Source organism: Chrysemys picta, chromosome 5, assembly GCF_011386835.1.
Source record: "Chrysemys picta bellii isolate R12L10 chromosome 5, ASM1138683v2, whole genome shotgun sequence".
NCBI classification, from domain to species: domain Eukaryota; kingdom Metazoa; phylum Chordata; order Testudines; family Emydidae; genus Chrysemys; species Chrysemys picta.
This window is the reverse complement of record NC_088795.1, coordinates 99,434,158-99,455,104: the sequence shown is the minus strand read 5'-3', so window position 1 is coordinate 99,455,104 and position 20,947 is coordinate 99,434,158. Positions and strand designations below refer to the sequence as shown.

Below are 20,947 nucleotides of genomic sequence, written 5' to 3'. Positions count from 1 at the left end.
CACCCACCCCTTCCCCTAAAAAAGGTGAGTGAGAAGGAATGAGAAGTAGTTTTCCTTTTGTACTTAAGCTTTTCAAAGATATCTGAATTTCCCTTCGTCCTCCATCTTTGAAACTTTTGACTTGGATATCTGCTCCCAATTCTCCAATATTAGCCTCCTATTGGTGTCATCCATACTGAATGGGGAGGGAGGCTGACAAGTGCACCTCTTGAAGTGGAGCTGAGGTATAACCTACTGTTGGCCAGGGAGACTGGAAAGAAAAGGATTCTAGCTTTCTCCTCTAAGGCAGTCATGAACCATTTGAACACAGAAGCAAGAGAAAGTAAGCTTTTTATTCTTTAGAGATAAGGGGGTAAGTCAAAACTCCCCCAATTATGCTTATATGTCATCGTTGTACTCTGAAGTAAAGAGCTGCAGTCTGTTTCTAGCTGTGTCTCCGTGAATGCCAGTGGTTGGAGCCGGAATAGAAAATTAATTCTTTTTGTGGATCACTTTGCGTAGAAGACAATCATCCTTCACCAGCGTGGGGGACAATACTAGTTTTGAAAGAGGAAGCTGTTGCAGCTTCAATGATTTTGCTATGAAAGTATTCCTGGCTGTAGCAAAGAAGTGGAAAACCAAGTCCCGTCACATTTGGTCCCAGAGAATATAACATGGGATTTTTTACGTTTTAAAATAAATTTCTAAAGGCTCTTCAGGAAAAAAAAAAATTGCTGATGTATCTCAAGGAAAAAAAACACAACACTGAGGCTACCCTCAATAAATCCTAGGCTATAACAGTTAAGAGATCTTCAATAAATACTTGACAAAAGTTCAAGATTAGAGAAAATCAGGAACAAAACGGCAATTGCTTGATCAACAATCAAGTAAAACTTAGCTTACTGTGTACAACAGTAAATTCAAAGTTAATTTACAAAAATGTTCCCTTGACATATTATTCCAACACACTGAGTTTGTGAGTGGCTGTATACATTTACACTGAGCAAAAAGAACAGAGAAGTTTTAATCATCCATTTTCTAAAATCTCTAAACTTTTCAGACTAATCATTTTGATTTACACATTTATAAAAGTACAGAAAGTTCTGATTCCAAATAACTGTAAAAGGGACACTATAAGAGACTGTAGTTTATAACCAAAATCTAGGTTTTGTAATTTTTTTTAAAAAAGTGTCCAAAACCTACTTGTTATAGAAATGTTTTAAATTGTAAACAAAAAGTCATCCTAAAGAGTTTATTTGAACTTTAGAATGAGAACCCGGGTAAAACTGACTTACGTGTCAAAAGTAAACAGTATGTATGCTGAAGAGTAGAACAGATTTCTAAAATTCTTTCAGTTTTAGAAATCTAAAGTCTCTTGATACAGGATAAATAAATGTTTAACTATTATATGACTTCTAACTTGACAATGTCCCTTTAATATAATATGTTTATAAGACTCTTTTAATGCCAGAGATTCTCATATTGCTCTAGAAGCCCTAAGATGTAGCTATTGCTCTGTGTGAAGATAAACACAAAATTTTATCCACCAATGAAGCACTGCCACTCTGGGACTAGAAAAAGATAATAGTTTAACAACATACAGCAACACTTCACCAATTTAGGACAGAAAGCATTCCTCAACCAGTGCATCAATAGCAAATAATATATTGTATACCTAGCTCTTATACTGTGTTTTTTCATAAGTAAATCTCAAAACACTTACAAAAGAAGTAACACTACCCTCATTTTACAAATGGGGAAACTGAGGCACAGAGGTGTGCTGCGACTTCCTCAAGGTCACCCAGCAGGCCAATGGCAGAACCAGGAATAGAGCCCAGTTCTCCTGAGTTGCAGTCCAGTGCTTATCCTCTAGGCAGGAAAAATGAATTTATAAAAAACAGATCAAACAGTCTTTTCAGATGCAAATTTACTACCTACTTGCCAGCACACAGCCTATTTGCTCAAATGCAATGTTACTGTGTACAGATACACAATAATTATATTTAGGGGGAATGAAAAAAGGACCACCATATGACACCTAGAAGCGTTTATTTTATGCAACAAACTTAAATATGATCACGTGTACATAAAAGTGTACACTGTATCTATGCTGCACGATGCCAGGAAACATAATATTGATGCAACAGTCTTCTAAAATAAACATTAAAAATGAGCCTGGACAGGAAGACAAAATGCAAAACAGACTTACTTCCAATCAGCACAATGCTTAAAATTGAGAGCAATCCTAAACATTTCCAACTTTCCTTACAAAGCTGCCAAAGTCCAACTATTTTTAAAAATTGACTTTTTTACATCAATAATAAAAATCTGGTGACAAACATTATAAAATCAAATGCTGGACTGTCTTTACTCCTTTAAAATTTCGAATATTCCAACAGAACTGCTGGAGTAAAAACACTTAAAAGTGATATATGTTTTTATAAAACAAACATCAATATGTACATTTATTGCAAATTATATTAAACTAAAATGGAGGAAAAATTAAAAAATGAAATGTCTACTTGCAAATCAATAATAATTTTAAGTGATTATTTTCCCACTCTGATAAAAATCAGAAAGCAACATTTATAAAATTGCCACCACATGACTTTTCATAGCAGGGAACTGAAATCTGTACATCTTATTTTTGCAGAAAAGTAGGCAGGCGGAAAGAATTATACATAAAACAGTCTCCAAAAGTAAAGCAAAGAAATTTTTCTTGTGATTTTCCTCTACTCTTGTTTCCATTCAGTAGACTTCTACTTTTTCTTGTGAAACATGGGAATAAACTGGCTCTAAAATCACAAATTTTTGATGTCAGTAAAAGGACTTCCTTTGACTTTCTTTAAAAAAAAAATGCAGCATGAAAATTAATGGAGTAAAACACTTTTAAACTCCAGATATGCAGAAACTGGAACCAAGTGTTAAGCAATTTGCTTAATTATTGACTTTTCATAAAAAAAAGTCTCTGGGGAAATAAGTACAGATGCTTTTAGCCTCTTTCTCAAGAGTTTCTGCTTTACATTTCCATTAGAAGGATTAAATTTCATGTAAAAGGGAAGCATAGTTTTCCTTCTGTTTTCAGAGCTGAAAGCTGTGTGTTTTGAAGTAATTTCAGTTCCTGTACAGGAAATTTCAGAATCTTAGTTTTTGCAGAAGCTTGGAGCTTGCCTTTATTTGGCTTTCATTTCCTCCCTTTTCGAGTAAGCTTTCTTTTTACCTTATAGAGGAGAAAAGAAAAGAAGAGTTAAATATTTGGGTAAAGAAAATTCAGTTACTTCTGAACCATAAAAGCCACCCTCACCAATGCGTACATTTAAGTTTCAACAATATGCTTGACTCTTCACTTGTGCTTCTAATCTTCCAGCACTATATTGTATCGCTTTCTGAACTAGCTCAGCATGGTTCAATAAGTCTGCATTTCCCTACTGGGTATTTTCATGTTTTAACCAAAAGTTGTGATACAGAAACCTGAATGAAGATAGATATATTCTTTAATTTCTATAATTGAATAGCATTTTATCTTGTTGAATCAGACTGAATAAATGCAGCAGAATGGGGAGAGTAACTTAAAACAAATGCTTTAAGAATTCAAGCCTACCAAAGAATATCACTGAACTCTTATCTAAAAGCAATTAACCCAGCAAATACTTTTTCTGATATCCACAAATAATTACTTATAGTCTAAAAAGCTAAGATTTTGTGATATGTCTCACACTCAAAGGTGATTTTTATAGCAGGAAAATAGGATTCCTTGCTTCCCTACTGCACAAACTACAATAAAAATATAAAATAGCCCTGTATAAATCCCTGCTGCACCTTAAGGAAGCCTCCCTCTGCTAGCTCTGTATCCTCATTGTCTTCCTGGCTGCTCTCACAGGCTTTAAAATGATCCATATCATTTGATGAATATCCTGGACTTGATTCTATCTCCAAGAGTGAATCTCCATCACTTCCCAGCACCTGGCTTCTGAAAAATGTTAACACTGTTTTGACATTCCTTTAGGAATCACTGAGTTTATACATACTGCATGGCTTGTTTAAGTATGTACAAAATTAAATACCACAGAATTTCAAGGAAAAGTGTAAAATACAGATTCTTTTTGACTGTATGCTAATATGACCCTTTGTGGGTTTGGGAGCCTATTATCTGTCTCAGTCTTGCTGTGAGATGGGAAGGCTGGGGAAGATCTCATTCTGTCCTATATAGAAAGAATTTAGTTAAAACTAGAAACGAGAGTCTCAGTCGGCAATCCCTTCACTTCCTAGGTTGATGCCGTCACAGACATGATTTCCTCTATTCTGATATGACATCTCATATCAATAATGATTACAATCATGCCCAGGTGATTTTTGGACTGCTTTCAAGATGCAGCCTCTTCCTTATTAAAAATTAATTTCTTGCTCTATTTTTTCCACTTTTAAATTATTTTTAATCTATGATCTCTGCAAGCTCTTTAAAAAGAGCTTGTTGTGTAAATTACTAACAGACCTACTCAAATACTTATTTCAGGTTAAGTTGAGGGTTTTTTGAGCACATTAACTTACTTGGCATGTTTTTGCATTTTAAAGGTTCTCACATTTAAAACATGTTTGGAGATAGGCATCCAAGGTTGTGCTAAGCCAATTCTTCAGATTTTTTGAATGTCTAGTTCTGGTGTATGAAGTTGGGTTTCAAATGTAAAGACCATTCAGTGAATGCATAAATCAAAGCATGTATACAGAGAATGAAAAAGGGCTGTACCAAAGACTAATAGCTGAATGCACAGTTTCAATTTCTGTTATCCATTTGCTTTTTTATATTTTTAGACAGGTGATTGTTTCAAGAAAGGACATGGAGTAAACAAGCATCAAACCCCAAATGTTTTAAAAAAAATTATTTCATTCATCAAAGATACAGTGCTTTTAACTTTTGTTAGTCAACTGACCAGAGCAGGGTCCTGAGTTAGAGCACATGTATATTTGCATTAGTAAATGGAGTGAAAAATCCCAACTCCAACACTCTTAGCTCTTTGACATAGTGATGCTGATGATGCCAATGGAAGCACCACATTCAAGAAATAATATTGTACAAAAAGAGGATATGGTTTCTCATCTGATATACCATATTCAGTGATCTGAACCTTGTTCTCATAGCATATACATAGGTTTAGTCTTGAGATACACCAGGAAAAAATATATTTCACAATGCAATGTGCTGAGCCATGATGCTGGTTATTAGTAAATGTTTTGGTTAGCGTGTTTAACCATTTGTTGAACACATTACTTCTAAAGCTCAGGATATATCTTGGAGGTAGGAAAGATGCTATTTTTACCTTTGTAGATCAATTTGTCTCTGTGCTGGTGCTGCTTTTTTTGCTATGTCTTGCTGTTTTGGTGCTTTGGCATTACCTGCCTCTAAACCCCCTGAACTCTCTTGACTGACTGCTGCCCTTTTCCTTCCCCTGCCAGATGGTTTATTTGTTTCATCATTTTTTACTGTGGTGCCCTGAGATTCAGACTTTGGTGGACGCCCTCTCCTAGGTTTGGGAGGGGCTGGTGGTCCTGATTCATCTGCTTTTTTTTCTTCTGTTTTTTGATGAATGTTTTCTGATCCAGCTGCCACTGCCGTTCTTTTTTTTCCACGTTCGGTGCTAATGTTTCCTTGTGTAGCCTGATCAGAATGAATCTCCTGGAAAAGAAAAGAAAAATTCCTACTTAGCAAAAACAAGATCCCCAAAAGCCAAGCTGTAACTGTTATCTACCTCAGACAAAAGCATAAATTTCTGAAGCAGATATGCAACAAATCATACAAACACCCACCCAGCGGGTAGGCTTGGTTCTAGTGAAAAAACATACCATAGTTTGGCATAGTTTGCTTGCAATAAATTTAATACATGAAACTTATAATGTATGATAACAGTGCACTTTCTTTCAGTCTCAGAGTACCTTCCTTGTATTTTGAAAGTAACTAAGATCATGGTAGGACTATAACACTCTCACTTCTCACCATGGCCCTACAAAGCATGCTTCTTCACAGGCTCTTTGCCCATCAATAGGAGATCTACTAGAGGGGCAGTAAGCAATGTCTCCGGTGAAACAAGACTTTAGTGCAGCAAAAAGGGGGTTTACTTTAGTAGATGGATTTCTGAGCCCAACCTCCAGTAAAGCTGTGATAGTAGTAGTAGTAATAAAATAAATAAAACCCCTTCCAGAACCCACTCCATGACAAAAAAATAGGTTTTGGGGAAGTGAGGGGGATGGAAACTGGGGCATGCGGGGAATCTCCCATCCTCACATGTTTTGCCAAGTTCACTAGGAACAAGGAGCAATGCCTGTGTGCATGTGGGGATGTTTTTTCTCTTACATACGGCAGGGCTGTGCAATGGATCCATGGGTGAAGGGGAGAGGTGGTGAGTGGCCATCTAATCAGTGGCCTCTGGAACAGTTGCCAGCACTTCTCCAGCAAATCTCACATGGAGGAGGAGAGAGGAGTATTCAAGGAGCATACTTAAGATGATGACTGTTAACATCATGGCTCTACCATGGCAACAGACCCAGTGAAATTATTTACATTATTTCCTCTGTACCTTGAAAACCTGTAGTTATTCATATGGGTAAAAATACAAGTAGAGCTGAATGGTCCCTGTAGCTGGGGCCATTTTTAGCAGATAGCTTATGAATAGAACACACAAGTCTGAACTTCAGATTATCAAAAATATTCTGATGGTTTTGCGTCTCCTTATTTATGCAGTACAAGTACTATTAATTACTCAATACCAGAGACAAAAAGAAAAATTACTCTGATGCCACCAGAACTTAAAATGGCACCTATAAAAGAACTTCATCGCCAAGTTCATAATTCTGCCACCATCTCTTTACTTTCTACTAAGTAATACAGATTATATGTTTTTGTGAATCTGTCACATATTAATATAACATTTTGAGTTTGCCAAGGGCTGTATACACTAGTTCATCTACAAAAGTTGTAAACATGCAATTGGTTAAAAAAAAGGTTGTTCATCAGGAATGTACCTTAGATGCTTGTAAAATAACCATTATTAAAAGGCTGAATTATTGCTGTTTTAGGAAACAGACTTGGTCTATGGTTCAGCCAATCAGAAATCAGCATTTAATTATTTTTAAATCAGAGCAACCATCTGGCTGTTTGCTGGGCTGACATTGCTTCCATTTGATATTAATTTGGCATCATGAAATATCTGTTAGTCTTTACTTTGCTACAGAGCAGTGGTTTTCAATCTTTTTTCATTTGCAGACCCCTAAAAAATTTTGAATTGAGGTGCAGATCCCTTTGGAAATCTGCGGACCCCAGGTTGAAAACCACTGCTATAGAGTAATAAAACTCATAAACCCATATATTTCCAAGGGTTTTTCAGACACATGAAAACAGTGCTAATTTCCCTGCCTCCTTTTTTTAAAGAATGAAAAATTAAAAGGTTTTTGTTTAGCTATTTAAAAAATGTATATATGGCATTTATCAATGTGGCACCTGATCATCTCATGTAATTTAAAACACATCCATTAAAACCATTCATCATAAGATAGATGCGGTGTCTGAAACTAGGATTTCTCTCTTGTTAGACGTTCCATTATTACTTTAAAAAATGGCTAAACAAACTTCATGGTAAGAGTCTTTTCTATTTTTTCCTGGGTGTTTTTTTTTTTTTTTTTTTTTTTTTTTTTAAATAGTCTCATATGAGGCATTTTGGTAGTGCCTGGGAAGAACTTTAATTTTCTATATTTTGGTCATAATGGTTATATATAAGTTGTTCTTGAAAGCGCCCTACAAACTGCTAAGTAACAATAATTATATATATAATGTATATTATACAGGGAAATAATTCAGCATGATTACAAATGATTCAAAATGTATTACCAGAAAGAAAGGGTAGAGATTAAACAGATTCTATAAAATGCACGTGTGAAAAAAAAACATATACATCTTGGGAACTATTTTTCCCCTTAGGCAATATTTTATTCGTAGTGACCTTTGAGCTAGTCACTATTTGTATAATTTGGGTAATCCTAGTTAGTTTTCCTTAGCAGTCAAGAGCTACATAACTGGAACATTTTAAGGTCAAGCAATGGGAGCACTGGGAATGGAATTCAGGTATTCTTGGCTATAAACCTACTCTTCCCTCCTCACACTTGTGTGTGGATGCAGGCTTCCTAGTATATGTTTCTGTAAAATACATTCCTTACAGGTTAAGAAGCTAACTTTCAGTTGGTGTAGATCACCTCAATTAAAAAAATAGACATGTGGACACAGGATCACAAACTGTCTTTAATAACTAAATTATCTTGAAGTTCTCACCAGAGCCAACAGCTTAGAATAAATTTGGTGTTCCCTTGAGCAAGACATCTTGGAATCATGATGAAGCAAATGAGTAAGGGTTGAGATTTCCAAATCCAGCTATTTAATTTAGCTACACAACTCCCTGTGATTTCAATGGGAGCGGTGTACCTAAATACCGTATAGCTTTGAAAATCTCAACCAAAGACATTTTTTCAAAAAGTGGGAACATTTACTTTTTTGAACTGTCATGTCTCCCATATGCCTTGTCCAATTTGTCTCAACTTTACAGAAAAATTCCACCCTGACAAAAAACATACGATTGTGAAATTTCAGAAAGATTGTTTTCAGTTTTGGAGAAGGTGTGGGTAGGAAGTCATAAATGATCTTACATGACAGTATCTTCAACCTTGTCTACATAAAGATTAGCCTCCTTCCACAATATGCACTTGAAATGCCTGCTTTCATCTTTACCTAAATATTTACTTGACAGACTGGATGAATATATGTATTACATCATAAAATTAGCACTATCCATTCCCTTCTCAATAATTACAAAAACGTAGTACTGATGTTGGTGTCACTAGGCATAGCTACCAGGTAACTCGGGAGAGTGGAAGGCCAAAAGTGCCAATGAAGCTCTTCTGCTCTGGGCCTACCTGAACCACAGTGACTCCATCTTGTGAACTCTCACCTACCTCTATGCTAACTGCTTACATGCTGAAGCAGAAATGTAAGGGTCAGCTTTTCTAGCAGGCAGCTGCTGTAAACAGGCCTTGCAAGGCCAAAAGATAAGCAGACGAATGGGAACTTTTCTAATTGTAACTGCTACAGAAGGGAGGGGTGGGAGGGGTAAGAGGGAGTAACAGAACAAAGGCTTACACAGAAACAGTTTGAAGTATAAAAGGTAAAAGTTGTTTGTATTTGTTGCACTGGATTTGAGACATGCTGATCTCCTAGTGCCATTTCAGAGCTCTGAAATAAACTTGGCTTGCTTTCTCCCCTCGGTGTCTTTATTGGTGCCAAGCACACCGGGCAACGAACCCGTTTGCCATCTCAGGGCCCAGTTCTGGGCAGGCAACACTGACCTTAGATTTTTTTTTAAAAAATTATTCTATGAGAAAGGTTTTTTTTTTCTTTAAAAAAAGCTCAAGGAAATAAAATATTTTAAAAAATCAAAGTTTAAATGCTATTTTGGTTGTGGCACAATGCAGTAGATACAAAGAAATGTAATGCTGGGAGGAATACTCTTTACTTAACTCTTGTGCTGTTGTGCATATTCCTTTCTCCTCTCAACAATCGCTAATTGTGATTTTATTAAACTGAGTGCAATCTCTGACCACATATTTAACAGATCAAGCAGATCTATCAAATGTAAATAGTCAAACACACTGGATATAACCTTAACTTAAAATATTAAAACAGTGAACAAACTGAAAAAAAAGATGGGAAACAGGAAGGTTCCATTGTACTCCCTTCCACTCCCCCATTGGTATTTCATAAAATATGAAGAACTCTAGTCTATACTGTTTGACAATACATCTATCCATTTGTCTGAAAAAAATCATTAGTTGTTCTGAAAATGAGCTGTCTTTTTATGGTCTGACAAAGAAAATGAGATAATTACATTGAATGAGATGAGGCATCAATTCTTTCAGAGACAATCTAGGAAATGCTGGTATATACTAAATGCATTTCTATGCCAGATTAGCTATAAAGATAGTGTTCACCTTTAAAAATATAAAATCTACCTTGTTTTTCACAGGTTCTGTCTTTGCTGGCGTGACTGAAATAATCCTCACTGGATTTTCATCATTTTCACTGACCCCAGTTTCTGATATATCTGAACTCTGTTCCCTGTTAGAGGAATTAAGAACAATCATGTATGCAACTATTTTTTAATTCTTAACAACGCAGACAGGCAGGAGCGCAGACTAAAGTAAAAAAAAATCACTTGCCTTCACTTTTATATTCCCCTTATCAGAATGTTTCCCATACAGGCAAGTATTAACTTTCATTCAAGTGTGATGTCACCAGTTTGGAAGATAGGAACAAATATATTAATCAGAACCAGGAACTTGCACACAGCTGTTCCAGGAGGGGAGATTTTTCACAAAACATACTGTAGTAAGAATATTCAGAGCCATTACTGTGTGTACCCCAGGACCACCCAAGCTTTGCCCTAGCTGAGGGACACATTCCAAATTGATATAGAAGTGGTACTACACTTCAATTTTATGAAACAACTGAACCTTTGGTTGTACTCGACTTTCTTTCTTTAACCATTTAGCCTATCAAGTTCATCAACTATGAAACAAGCTAAACTCAACCTTAAAATTTCAAAGTGCAAGCTCTCTCTCTCTCGGGCAGATTTTTAAAAATCAATGGAAGTTAGGCACTTCACTACCTTTCAAAATCTGGCCCTATATACTTTAGAAAATAAAGCATTTTCCTGTCACATATTATAAGCAACATTTATTTATATCATTTTGTTTTAGCCTTCTATTAAACTACATATCGACTTAAATGTGCTTACTCAGCACAACTCTTTGTTTTAACTGGGACACTACAGTCATTAAAAGGTGAAGAGAAATTATATTTATTGTTTATTAAGCTACGTGATTAATCTTAATTCTTTCATATTAGAAACATGTGGGCTGTAGAATCTAATTACACAACAATGTTCTTGTTAGTGGTTTATTAATATATTTTCAGATGGAAAAATATTAAAAACAAGTAGCTAGAGTGTTCAATCACATGACATCAGAATACATTTGCAATCCATCTGGATCTAAATTGTCTTTATTATAGCTAATGCGCACAGTGTACACAAGAAAGAAAATTCTCTTAGTTTAGTGAGATTGATAAGTGTTGTCTCGAGGTGCTCAGATTCCATGGTCATGTACATGGTACAAGATCAATTATATAGAGATGCATCTGTGGTTTAATTGATTGAAAACAGGGCAGGGAGTTAGATTTAGATTCTATTCCTGTCTACGTCACTGACTTGCTGTATGATACTGCGCAGTTCACAATCTCTCAATGTGTCAATTATCCTGGCTATTTTAAAAAAAAGGATCACAAGGGTGCCCATAAGAACCCTGGGTTATAGGAATAAAAAAATGCAAAGTATCATTTCCTGATTGTTCAAATTCAGCACAGTACAATGGCATACAAACAAAACACTTATTTCCCAAACACAGGAGTATATAGTGTTAAATGAAGTAAATAGCTGCAAACAAACAAACAAACATCATGTACCTTGATCTGTTTCCTGCAGGAGAGCTCAGCTCTGAGTTTACACTAATATTGCTTCCAGTCTCTGATCCTGTGCTTCTAATATAAGGTCTCCTTCCAGTTGCAGATAATGGTTTGTTTACTGCACCTAATACACCAGTTGGTTTTGGCTAAAACACACAGAGATTTAGTCAAGCTTTTATTAAAGGTATACAAACAAGAATTTTAAAAACACACTAACAATTTTTTAAAATATTTTCTATGGTATAGTGAGGATTAACTTTACAACTATTATACTAAATAACCCCTTCCACTTGCAGCCATAATTCCCATCATAACTAGCAACATGCAATAAAAGGCATTTGTGGGAGGTCTTTCCTAACACAACAGCTGTCGTCAATTGCTACGTTCCATTCCGCTTGATTTTATAAAAAAAATATTATTCAGGGAACTTTGCATATCAGGCATGCAAATGGCCATAGGCTGCTAATATCATACTGGGGGGGGGGGGGGGGGGCAAATAAATACAAACTTTCCCAACAGAAGGGTAGGATTAGATTCACTGTCCAAGAAAATGGGAAATCTGAACACTCCTAATTCAGCGTAAGGAAAGCTAATGTAAAATATCAATTGCTCTATATCATGTCTTTTGGGGACTTCTGGTGCATGGTTGGTATTTTTGGTTTCGATGGGCCTGATGGTAATCTATTTGTTCAGGGTGCCTAAATAGGAAAAGGAGGTGGACCATATACTCTGTGGGAAGCTAGGGCATGTTCTTTATAGCATGGTTGGCATAAAGCTGCTTCTCCAGTGAGTTTTCAGGTTTCCTTCTAGACCACGTTAAATAAAAATATTCTCTCCATACTGCTCTGGAGTTGAGGGTTAATTTTACAGGAAACCAAGCAGGAAAACCATGTCACAGATGCTGGGCAGCCATCTGACCAGCAGAATTTTAGCCTCTAGTGGCAGGGAGGCAACTAAACTATTAGGAGGCAACCAGGGCAAAGCTGAAAGACAGGATGTTTATTTTTATACTGAGTGCACACAGGGCCAGTGGCTGAGACAGTGGCATGATAACATGCTAATGTCCTGCATAAAAATAGCTTGTTACACTAAGCACATGGACCGGTAGTTACACTGCCCTGGAACAAATAGTGCACTAAGTTTACTTGAAAGTTAGAGTTGTGTGTTTTATCATAAAAATAATATACCATTTATCTATCTGAAATTTGAACTGAGAGAAAGTGAAATAAACTTGAACATTAAAATGTTAGGGCACTGAATAAATGTTAATTTTTTCAGAGGTTTGGTACAATAGTAATAGTTAAATAACTTAAGCAACAGAAAATAAACCAGGCCTGCTATTGTGTTTAGAGCTGCATTAGTGAGAAAAATATGTCCCCTATTTAGCAAGAGTTGCTAGCTACAATGCTGTTTCCAGAAGATTCAATTAGATGAATGACTACTATCAAAGAATTGAAGGGCTCAGTTTATACAACCAGTGAAAATTTGTTTCAAATATTAACATTTCAGTAATCAAATTTGAAAACTATTTAAGCTATAAATGTAGGCAGTGTTTCATAACTCTATCATGTACACAAATACTATAAAACCATTGTTTCGGACTCTAAACAAAATTTAAGGTAAATTATGTAGTACTCTATAGCTACATGGAAGAGAGTATGTAAAGTAGCAAATGCAAATGAAGATTAAATGAGAAATGTGTGAACTATGCTGTTCTCAAGATCTTTGCATTTTACAAGGTTACAAAATCAAGGCCTCCAAAACTAGTAAATGCCAGAATTAAGCATTTTCAACCTTGCTTCTGCACACTTGTGTGTACAAATTATGAGGCAACTTGTAATTATATGATAAATTACTATTTTTCCTCCCACAGATTTTTGTCAGTGCACAGGATGGACAATGCAAAGATAGCAAGCAAGCCCTGTCCCCTGCTCCCCTCTGAAAATAGTGTCAAATTAAAGGCATTTGTTGAGCCTTCTAGCAATTTACAATTCTCGCACCTATGTATAACTATTAATAATTAAAATTGCAAACTTGGTAATACACTTTTTGAACTGCTATAGTGATTTCTCTGAAAATGAAAAACTAGAATGCCTATTAATCGCTATATATCATGTGCAATCAAAAGTTATTACAATAAATTAACATATAGTACCTTTCCCGTTAAAAGAAGAACCCTTGTCTCTTCTGTAATATAATTCCTGTCATTACAGAAGTCCTGCGTGAAAAAAGGATAGTAATTAAATCTGCATTTGTCTTCTCTATTTTAATGTTTTATTTTTATGTCAGTGTGAATGATTTATTTTGTCACGTAAGCTGCTGTCATCAAACAGTCTTGAGGCCTTTCCAATTTTCAGAAACTATACTTAAGATTTTATATAGCTTCCTAGTGACAGATTTAATCGAATAAAGCACAAAAAAATTGTATTCAGAACTGCACAGTTTGTATTCAGCAGTCACGCACTTCAATTCCAGATTCCCAATATTTTGTATTAACTTGAAGGTAAGCAAAAGTGATTTCCCTGTTGTATATGTTGTGTGTAGCATTATTATTTGTTTCGGAAGACCAAAGAGAAGTGTTTTTTATAAACTGAAAGTTGTAATCTTATTTCATTTTGATTGTGAATATATAGGTATCAACCTAGTCAATCATAATGCAAATCTATCTATCTACATCAGAGGTGGGCAAACTACAGCCCGCGGGACCATCCTGCCCAGCCCCTGAGCGCCTGGCCCGGGATGCTAGCCCCGGCTCCTCCCCCTCAGCCTCAGCTCGCTCGCTCCGCCGCTGGTGCAATCATAGAATATCAGAGTTGGAAGGGACCTCAGGAGGTCATCTAGTCCAACCCCCTGTTCAAAGCAGGACTAATCCCCAACTAAATCATCCAGTGCTCTGGGCAGCAGGGCTGTGAGCTCCTGGGGCAGCGCAACTGCAGAGCCCGGCCTGACCGGTCTCCGTGCTGCGTGGTGGCAGCGGCGACGGTGTGGCTGGCTCCAGCCGGGCTGCGCGGCTGTAGCACCGCCAGCCACCGGTGCTCCAGGCAGCGCGGTAAGGGGACACAGAGCAAGGGGGGGTTGGATAGAGGGCAGAGGAGTTCGGGGTGGTGGTCAGGGGGTGTGGATAGGGGTCGGGTGGAACAGGGGGTTGAATGGGGGCAGGGGTACATCAGGAATGAGAGGAGGGGTTAGATGGGGCAGCGGGGGTGGTCAGGGGACAGGGGTGTGTGAATGGGGCAGGGGTTGCAGGGAAGGGGGCCGTCAGGGAACGGGGGGGTTGGATGGGGCAGGAGTCCTGGGAGGGGGGGCAGACAGGAGGCGGGGGCTGGGCCACAACCCCCTCCCCTAACCGGCCCTCCATACAATTTACAAAACCCGATGCGGCCCTCAGGCCCAAAAGTTTGCCCACCCCGATCTACATGCTCACTTGGCCTGCATCACTATAGTATTTGATACTCCATAATGATGCAAGTAAACTACCAAGTTACATCATTTAACTTTTGAAATATCAGGCTCTGGAAGGGGTCTCTGTTTATGATACTGGAAATTTTAAGATGTATTCTCTTGCACAACCAGAAATTAAAATCTATCCTGTAGAATTCATTTTACTCTACTTCAGCAATTTATGTCCTGATTATGATAGTGTGATACAGGGTTCTACTGGTGACAATGAGGTTGCCCAAGGAAATCTTAAATCCCAAGAGGCTAAAGATTATATTAAAAGGATTTTTTTTTTAAATTAAATGCACTACAGCAAACAATTATCAGAATTAAATATATGTAGGATGTTTTAAAATGTAATCACTGATCTATCAGTTTTCTCTCTATACTTTTTTGCCAGCTTTGAATTCCATTTCTTTCTCTTTGTGTTTTGGATTTTTCATTTCTCCCTCCTGGCAGGTGCACAACTCCTTAATACAATGTCCTGTCAATGTCAGTTAAACCATCAGTATTTTAAATAACTATCGCCTGGTAACGAACAACTTTAGCTGCAACTGCTCAAGATGGACAGATGGCTTAGCATACAATTTGTGCTATATAAGCAGATACTTTTTATAACAAATACAAGCTTTCCTCCCAACTCTGTATTTTAAATTATGATATAGCCTGGAAAGTTAAGTCACAAAGTATTTGTATTACTCTTCCCAGAAAATGAATTAACGAAATTACCTTTTCAGGTTGCGTAAAAAATTTGGTTGGCAATACGGGGTCCTTTGGTGAATCTGCATTACATAAAGCACTCTTGCTGTTGATTACACACAGTGCTACATCACATACTGTATAGAGTTTCTGAGGGGAAAAAAAGGGAAACGGTGTTTTAGATATTATTTATAATTTTCGTAAGAGTAGCAAGAATGTACTCTTAAAATGTATAATCAATGAGCAAAAATAATTCTGTATCAGCTATTAAGAACATATTTTACTCTTAAAGAATTAACAGCATGCTTCGCTCCTCATCACACCTTGCCCCTCTCTGTAGTTCCCAGTTTATTTTCTATAAAATACTTCTGAATGAATAATGAAAAATATCTTAGACATATAAAGCACATCTGATGGCTATTGCTCACTCAAACACACCAATCAGTTTCTTACTCCAACAGTAGACATTCATAGTAGTTATACATGTTAAATTATTTCCACAGAGAAGAAACTGTCTAACATCTACATGCAACTAAAAGTTCAGGGCTGTAGTGAAACAATTAACACTGAATAGGAGACAATATTTAACAAATGCAATTTATTCAACTTAGCTTACTGCTGTGCACTGCTAAAATCAACAATTTTTTTTAAAACCTGGAGATAAGTAACATATGTACATTGCTTACAACTAACGTTCTCTCTAGAGGACAATAAACATTTCTGGTTTTGCGCTAACATCTTGTGTGTCGTCTTGTACATCTGATGGTGAAACCTTTCTGCTCTCAACCACCACTCCTCAAGTGAATCATATTTCTTACTTCATTGGCCTTAGGCTCATCAGGAGACTGAGCATCCCGGGTAAGCTTGATGTTTTCTGCCATCTTTTTCATGAAGGCATGGCTGTTGTTCTCATTCTTTGTCATTAAAACTTCAAGCATGAACCACAGGCACCTAATGAAACACAAGTAACTAAATACCATGTTTGATATTGTGATCTCCATATGTGGAGCAGGAATAGCAACATCTTTAAAACATTCTTCTATTAGATCTATCAGCTATAACAGCAGAGTCTTAAAAAACTGTGGGTAAAGTGTGTGTGTGTGTGTGTGTGTGGCACAGGGGTATTTCAGTATAGTTTCAAGTAAACTTGACATTTAAAAATCTGTAAATGGCATATATGTTTTAAATTCCGTGTGTGGTTCATGCTTGAATTTATAGGTCTTTTAATACCACCAACCCAGTTTAGAACACACACACATATATATTTACAGATCTTAAAATGTCAAGTTAACTTGAAACTACACTGAAATACCTGTACCACAAAATTAACTAACTATTCTGGATTGACTTTAATGGGCTTTGGATCAAGCCCTGCGTGAACTCTAGATTAAAGAAGCATGAAAAATGAATTTTATGGTAATTGTTTGTGTGGAAAAGACTCAATCAAGGCCTATATAAAAAGTCCAACTCATTCACTTTCTCCTTAGTTAGTTCACTTCCATGAGCTAACCTCACAAAATAAAAAAATATCAGAGAAAATGAAGGGAAGAAAGAAGATGGATTACTGATAATTTCTCCTTGTTGTATATATCCTTTTATCACTATCATGCAAAAGAAAGGATATTTAACAGAGAGCTGATGTAACAAGCAAATCAGGGGCACTGGAACTACCAGTGCTGGGGGTCTGGAAGTAGTAATAGCAAACAAATACATGGTTTTCATCGTATTCAGGGTTTACAGTTCTATTCAATGGTTTTTAGCACTCTGACTCTAAAAATTGTTCCATCACCCCTGAAGAAGCTCCCAATAATGGAGACAGATGTCTCACATTTTGGTTGAATCCAGCTGCCTGTTCCATTGTATCACAAACATAGGCAATATTCCTTCTAGGTGACAGAGAGACACTCTCCCACAAAGTACCTTTCGGCAAAGTGCACTGATCTGATAGCCAAGAAGCCTTTCACAAGCCTTATTATTGAACAATAATTCTTACTCCTACACTAGAAGGCAGGCAAGCATCAATGCCTCCCTCAGCAATTTAAAAGTAAGTTAACTGAGGGGCTGCACAAGGTAACATCCGGAAGGGATGAAAATAGAACCTAGGTTTATAATATGGTAGACCCAAGTCTCAGCCACATTGCCTTTCAGAATAAACAAGCCAAATTAGAGTGCTTGCCTATCCAGCTGGTAACCTCTGCATTAGCCACTATCCAACACTCCTCTCCCACCGCCATGACTAGAACCCAGAATATATATTTTTAAAAAGTTACAATAGGAATAATTACTCCAGCCAGGATAGATTAGGCATTTTAGAGCTCACTACTCAAAGAATTAAATTTAAGTGTAAGAGAAATAAAACTTATGAAATGCATAGACCAGTCAAAACACTAAAATAACACTTTGAAAGAATAAAATTACAGAGAATAGATGTGCATTGCAGGAAGTACCAAAAAGTACCAACAACAACAATACAAGTATGTGTTGGGAGTTGAGTGTGAAAGAGACAGAGGGTGTGTGTGAGACATGCGCACACAGAGAGAGAGAGAGACAGACAGTGTGTGCGCTAGCTGCTGGGGAAAGCCATGAGCTGTCTCTTTAAGACACTTACTAAAAGCTCTCCTGCTCTGTCCTGAACCCTGTTGTCTCCCCTCCCCTGCTTTGTGGAGATGGGGTACATGGGCAGAGAGAGAGAGAGAGAGAGAGAGAGAGAGAGAGAGCATGAGCATGCTAGCTGCTGGGGAAATCTCAGAAACAGTGCACTGTCTCTTTAAGAAAGGCACTCAGACACTCGCCATTCAGACCTCCAAAGCTCCAAGACCTCCTGAGCCAGGCTGTCCCCTCTACCCTGCTCTGCAGAGATGGGGTAGAGGAGCAGGGGGACACTCTGACATCAGCTCCCTCCCTTGCCAGCCCCCACTACCCTCCCCACAGCCAGCAGGAGGTTCCTGGAAGCAGCTGCAGCACAGAGAAACATGGCAGGAAGGGCACCTGACTACATGCTGCCGGCTGTGCGCATGGGCACTTAAATTTCTCCTGCATGGCCGCCCAAGCACACAGCTTACAAGGAACACAGATCCCGGCCTTTCCCCATTTCCCCAGGGCTGCTATCTGGAGTATCCTTGGTCCCTCCCACTGCCTGGAGCCTCCTTCCTGCCCCTCTGCTATCCCAGCCCCCAAAGGGACATCGCATTGCTATCTGTATCATAATTCAATAGCTTCACCTCCTGGCTCTGAGCTCAAAAGTACTCTCACACACACCCTAGGGTTACCATATTTCAGCGAGCAAAAAAGAGGACGGGAGGAGCCCCGCCCTAGCCCCGCCCCTGCCCCTCCCACTTCCCGCCCCCCCCTGACCTCCCAACCCTCCCCCCGTTCCTTGTCCCCTGACTACCCCCTCCTGGGACCCCTGCCCCTAACTGCCCCCCAGGACTATCTAAGCCTCCCTGCCTCTTGTCCCCTGACTGCCCCAACCTTTATCCACACCCCCACCCCCAGACAGACCCCTGGGACTCCCACGCCCCATCCAACCACTCCCCACCCACTGACAGCCCCCCCCCAGAACTCCCAACCCATCTAAACCCCTCTGCTCCCTGTCCCCTGACTGCTCCGATCCCTCTCCGCACTCCTGCCCCCTGACAGCCCCCCCCAGAACTCCCAACCCATCTAAACCCCTCTGCTCCCTGTCCCGACTGCTCCGATCCCTCTCTCCACTCCTGCCCCCTGACAGCTCCCCCCCAGAACTCCCAGCCCCCTACCCCCCCCCCGCTCCTTGTCCCCTAACTGCCCCCTCCTAAGACCCCCCCCAACTGCCCCCCAGGACCCTACCCCCTACCTGTACCCTGACTGCCCAAAACTTTCTCCACTCCCCCCAAAAAGCCCCCCCCGTTTCTTGACCTCCACCTCCAGAACCTTCCTGCCCCCTGACCTCCTTACCCTGCTGCTCAGAACAGAGTGTTGGGCTCTGTGCAGCCGAGCCGGACACGTGGCTGAGCTCCCCAGCACAACAAAACCCGGTCTGGCCCTGCACAACAAAACCCGGTCTGGCCCTGCACAGTGTTGCCGGACTGGGCTGCAAGGCAGCTGCTGGCTCAGAATGCAGGGCGGATCCGGCTCCTCTACAGCTGCTCCTGAGTCCAGCCCGGGACTTCCCTGCAGCCCTCCCAGCCACTCTCTGCTAATCCCGGACATTGTGAGTGCTTTACAAATTCTCCCCGGACGCTATTTTTAGCACACAAAAGGAGGACATGTCCGGGGAAATCCGGACGTATGGTAACCCTAACACACCCTGATTTGCTGCCCAGATCCCAGCCCATTCCTCTTCCCCCCCTACCCCATCTCTGCTACTTGGCTCAATTGGGGGCACGGAGAAACGTTTGGGGGTGGAGAGTGAGCGGTAACAGCAGGTTGCTCAGGCCAGCTCTGTATGTCCCGTTTTCAGTGTAGGGAAATAAGTTCATTCTACTCTCCAGGTAGGGAACTGGCGGGCGATTGGGGAATTTAGGGGGCGATCGAGGGGTTAGGGAAGGACAGCTGGGTGCGGGTCTGGACCTTGATTATACCTTGACCAAATATGGACTTTGACAAAAAATAATTGACTACCCCTCGTCTAAGACCATCAGCAGGACAGCAGTCCCAAAGGCAGCATCTGCCTGAGATGCCTGCACTAAGGCACAGTGCTTTGAGTAAGTATGGCTGTAAGCACATGTGGCAGCTTTGCAGTTTTCTGTAACAGGTACATCTTTCAGTAGGGCCACAGAGGTAGACTGAGATCTTGTGGAATGGGATATACCTCTAAGACAATGCTCAACATCAGCAGCTTTGTAGCAGGAGAGAATACAACCCGAAATCTATTTGGAGAGTCTTTGGGTGGACACCAGAACCCCTTTATCTCTGTCTGCGAAAGAAAGAGAATCTGGGAGACACCCTAAAATTCTGACCAACTCCCAGGCTAACCATCTCCTAACATCCAAGATATGAGGAGCAGCTTCCTACCTAGACAGATGGTTTAAGCTGTAGGACTGGCAGATGAAATATCTAATTGATAGGAAAATCTGAGGTCAACTTTGGTAAAAACTGGGGATTTGGTCAGAGAGAGACCTTTATCTTTTAAAAAAAAAAACTGAGTAGGATCAGCCTTCAAAGCTCCTAGCTCAAAGATTCTTTAAGTGGAGATGACAGTCACCAAGAATGCCATTGTCAGGCATAACTGTGAAACTGAGCACCTGACCAACAGCTCAAAGGGAGGTGTCTTCAGACAGTTGAGGCCAAATTCAAATC

At 39.2% G+C, this 20,947-nt stretch overlaps 1 protein-coding gene across 7 annotated transcripts in view; it reads right to left on the bottom strand.

The window, feature by feature from the left end:
- Nucleotides 1-2,011: 2,011 nt before the first annotated feature.
- The window catches only part of PDS5A (PDS5 cohesin associated factor A), a 170,995-nt gene continuing 152,059 nt past the window's right edge, over nt 2,012-20,947 (bottom strand). For 4 of the 7 annotated variants that reach the window (XM_042843417.2, XM_042843420.2, XM_042843418.2 and 1 more), the window contains 8 exons: nt 16,489-16,621; nt 15,701-15,820; nt 13,689-13,751; nt 11,534-11,679; nt 10,024-10,129; nt 5,295-5,650; nt 3,799-3,949; nt 2,012-3,199 (listed from right to left, as the gene is read on the bottom strand). In XM_042843417.2, the coding sequence (XP_042699351.1) occupies nt 3,164-3,199; nt 3,799-3,949; nt 5,295-5,650; nt 10,024-10,129; nt 11,534-11,679; nt 13,689-13,751; nt 15,701-15,820; nt 16,489-16,621 (1,111 nt within the window). In that variant the 3' untranslated portion in view covers nt 2,012-3,163. The remainder of the gene's footprint in view (nt 3,200-3,798; nt 3,950-5,294; nt 5,651-10,023; nt 10,130-11,533; nt 11,680-13,688; nt 13,752-15,700; nt 15,821-16,488; nt 16,622-20,947) is intronic. The other 3 variants (XM_005286368.5, XM_065598130.1, XM_065598129.1) reach the window with 1 other exon arrangement.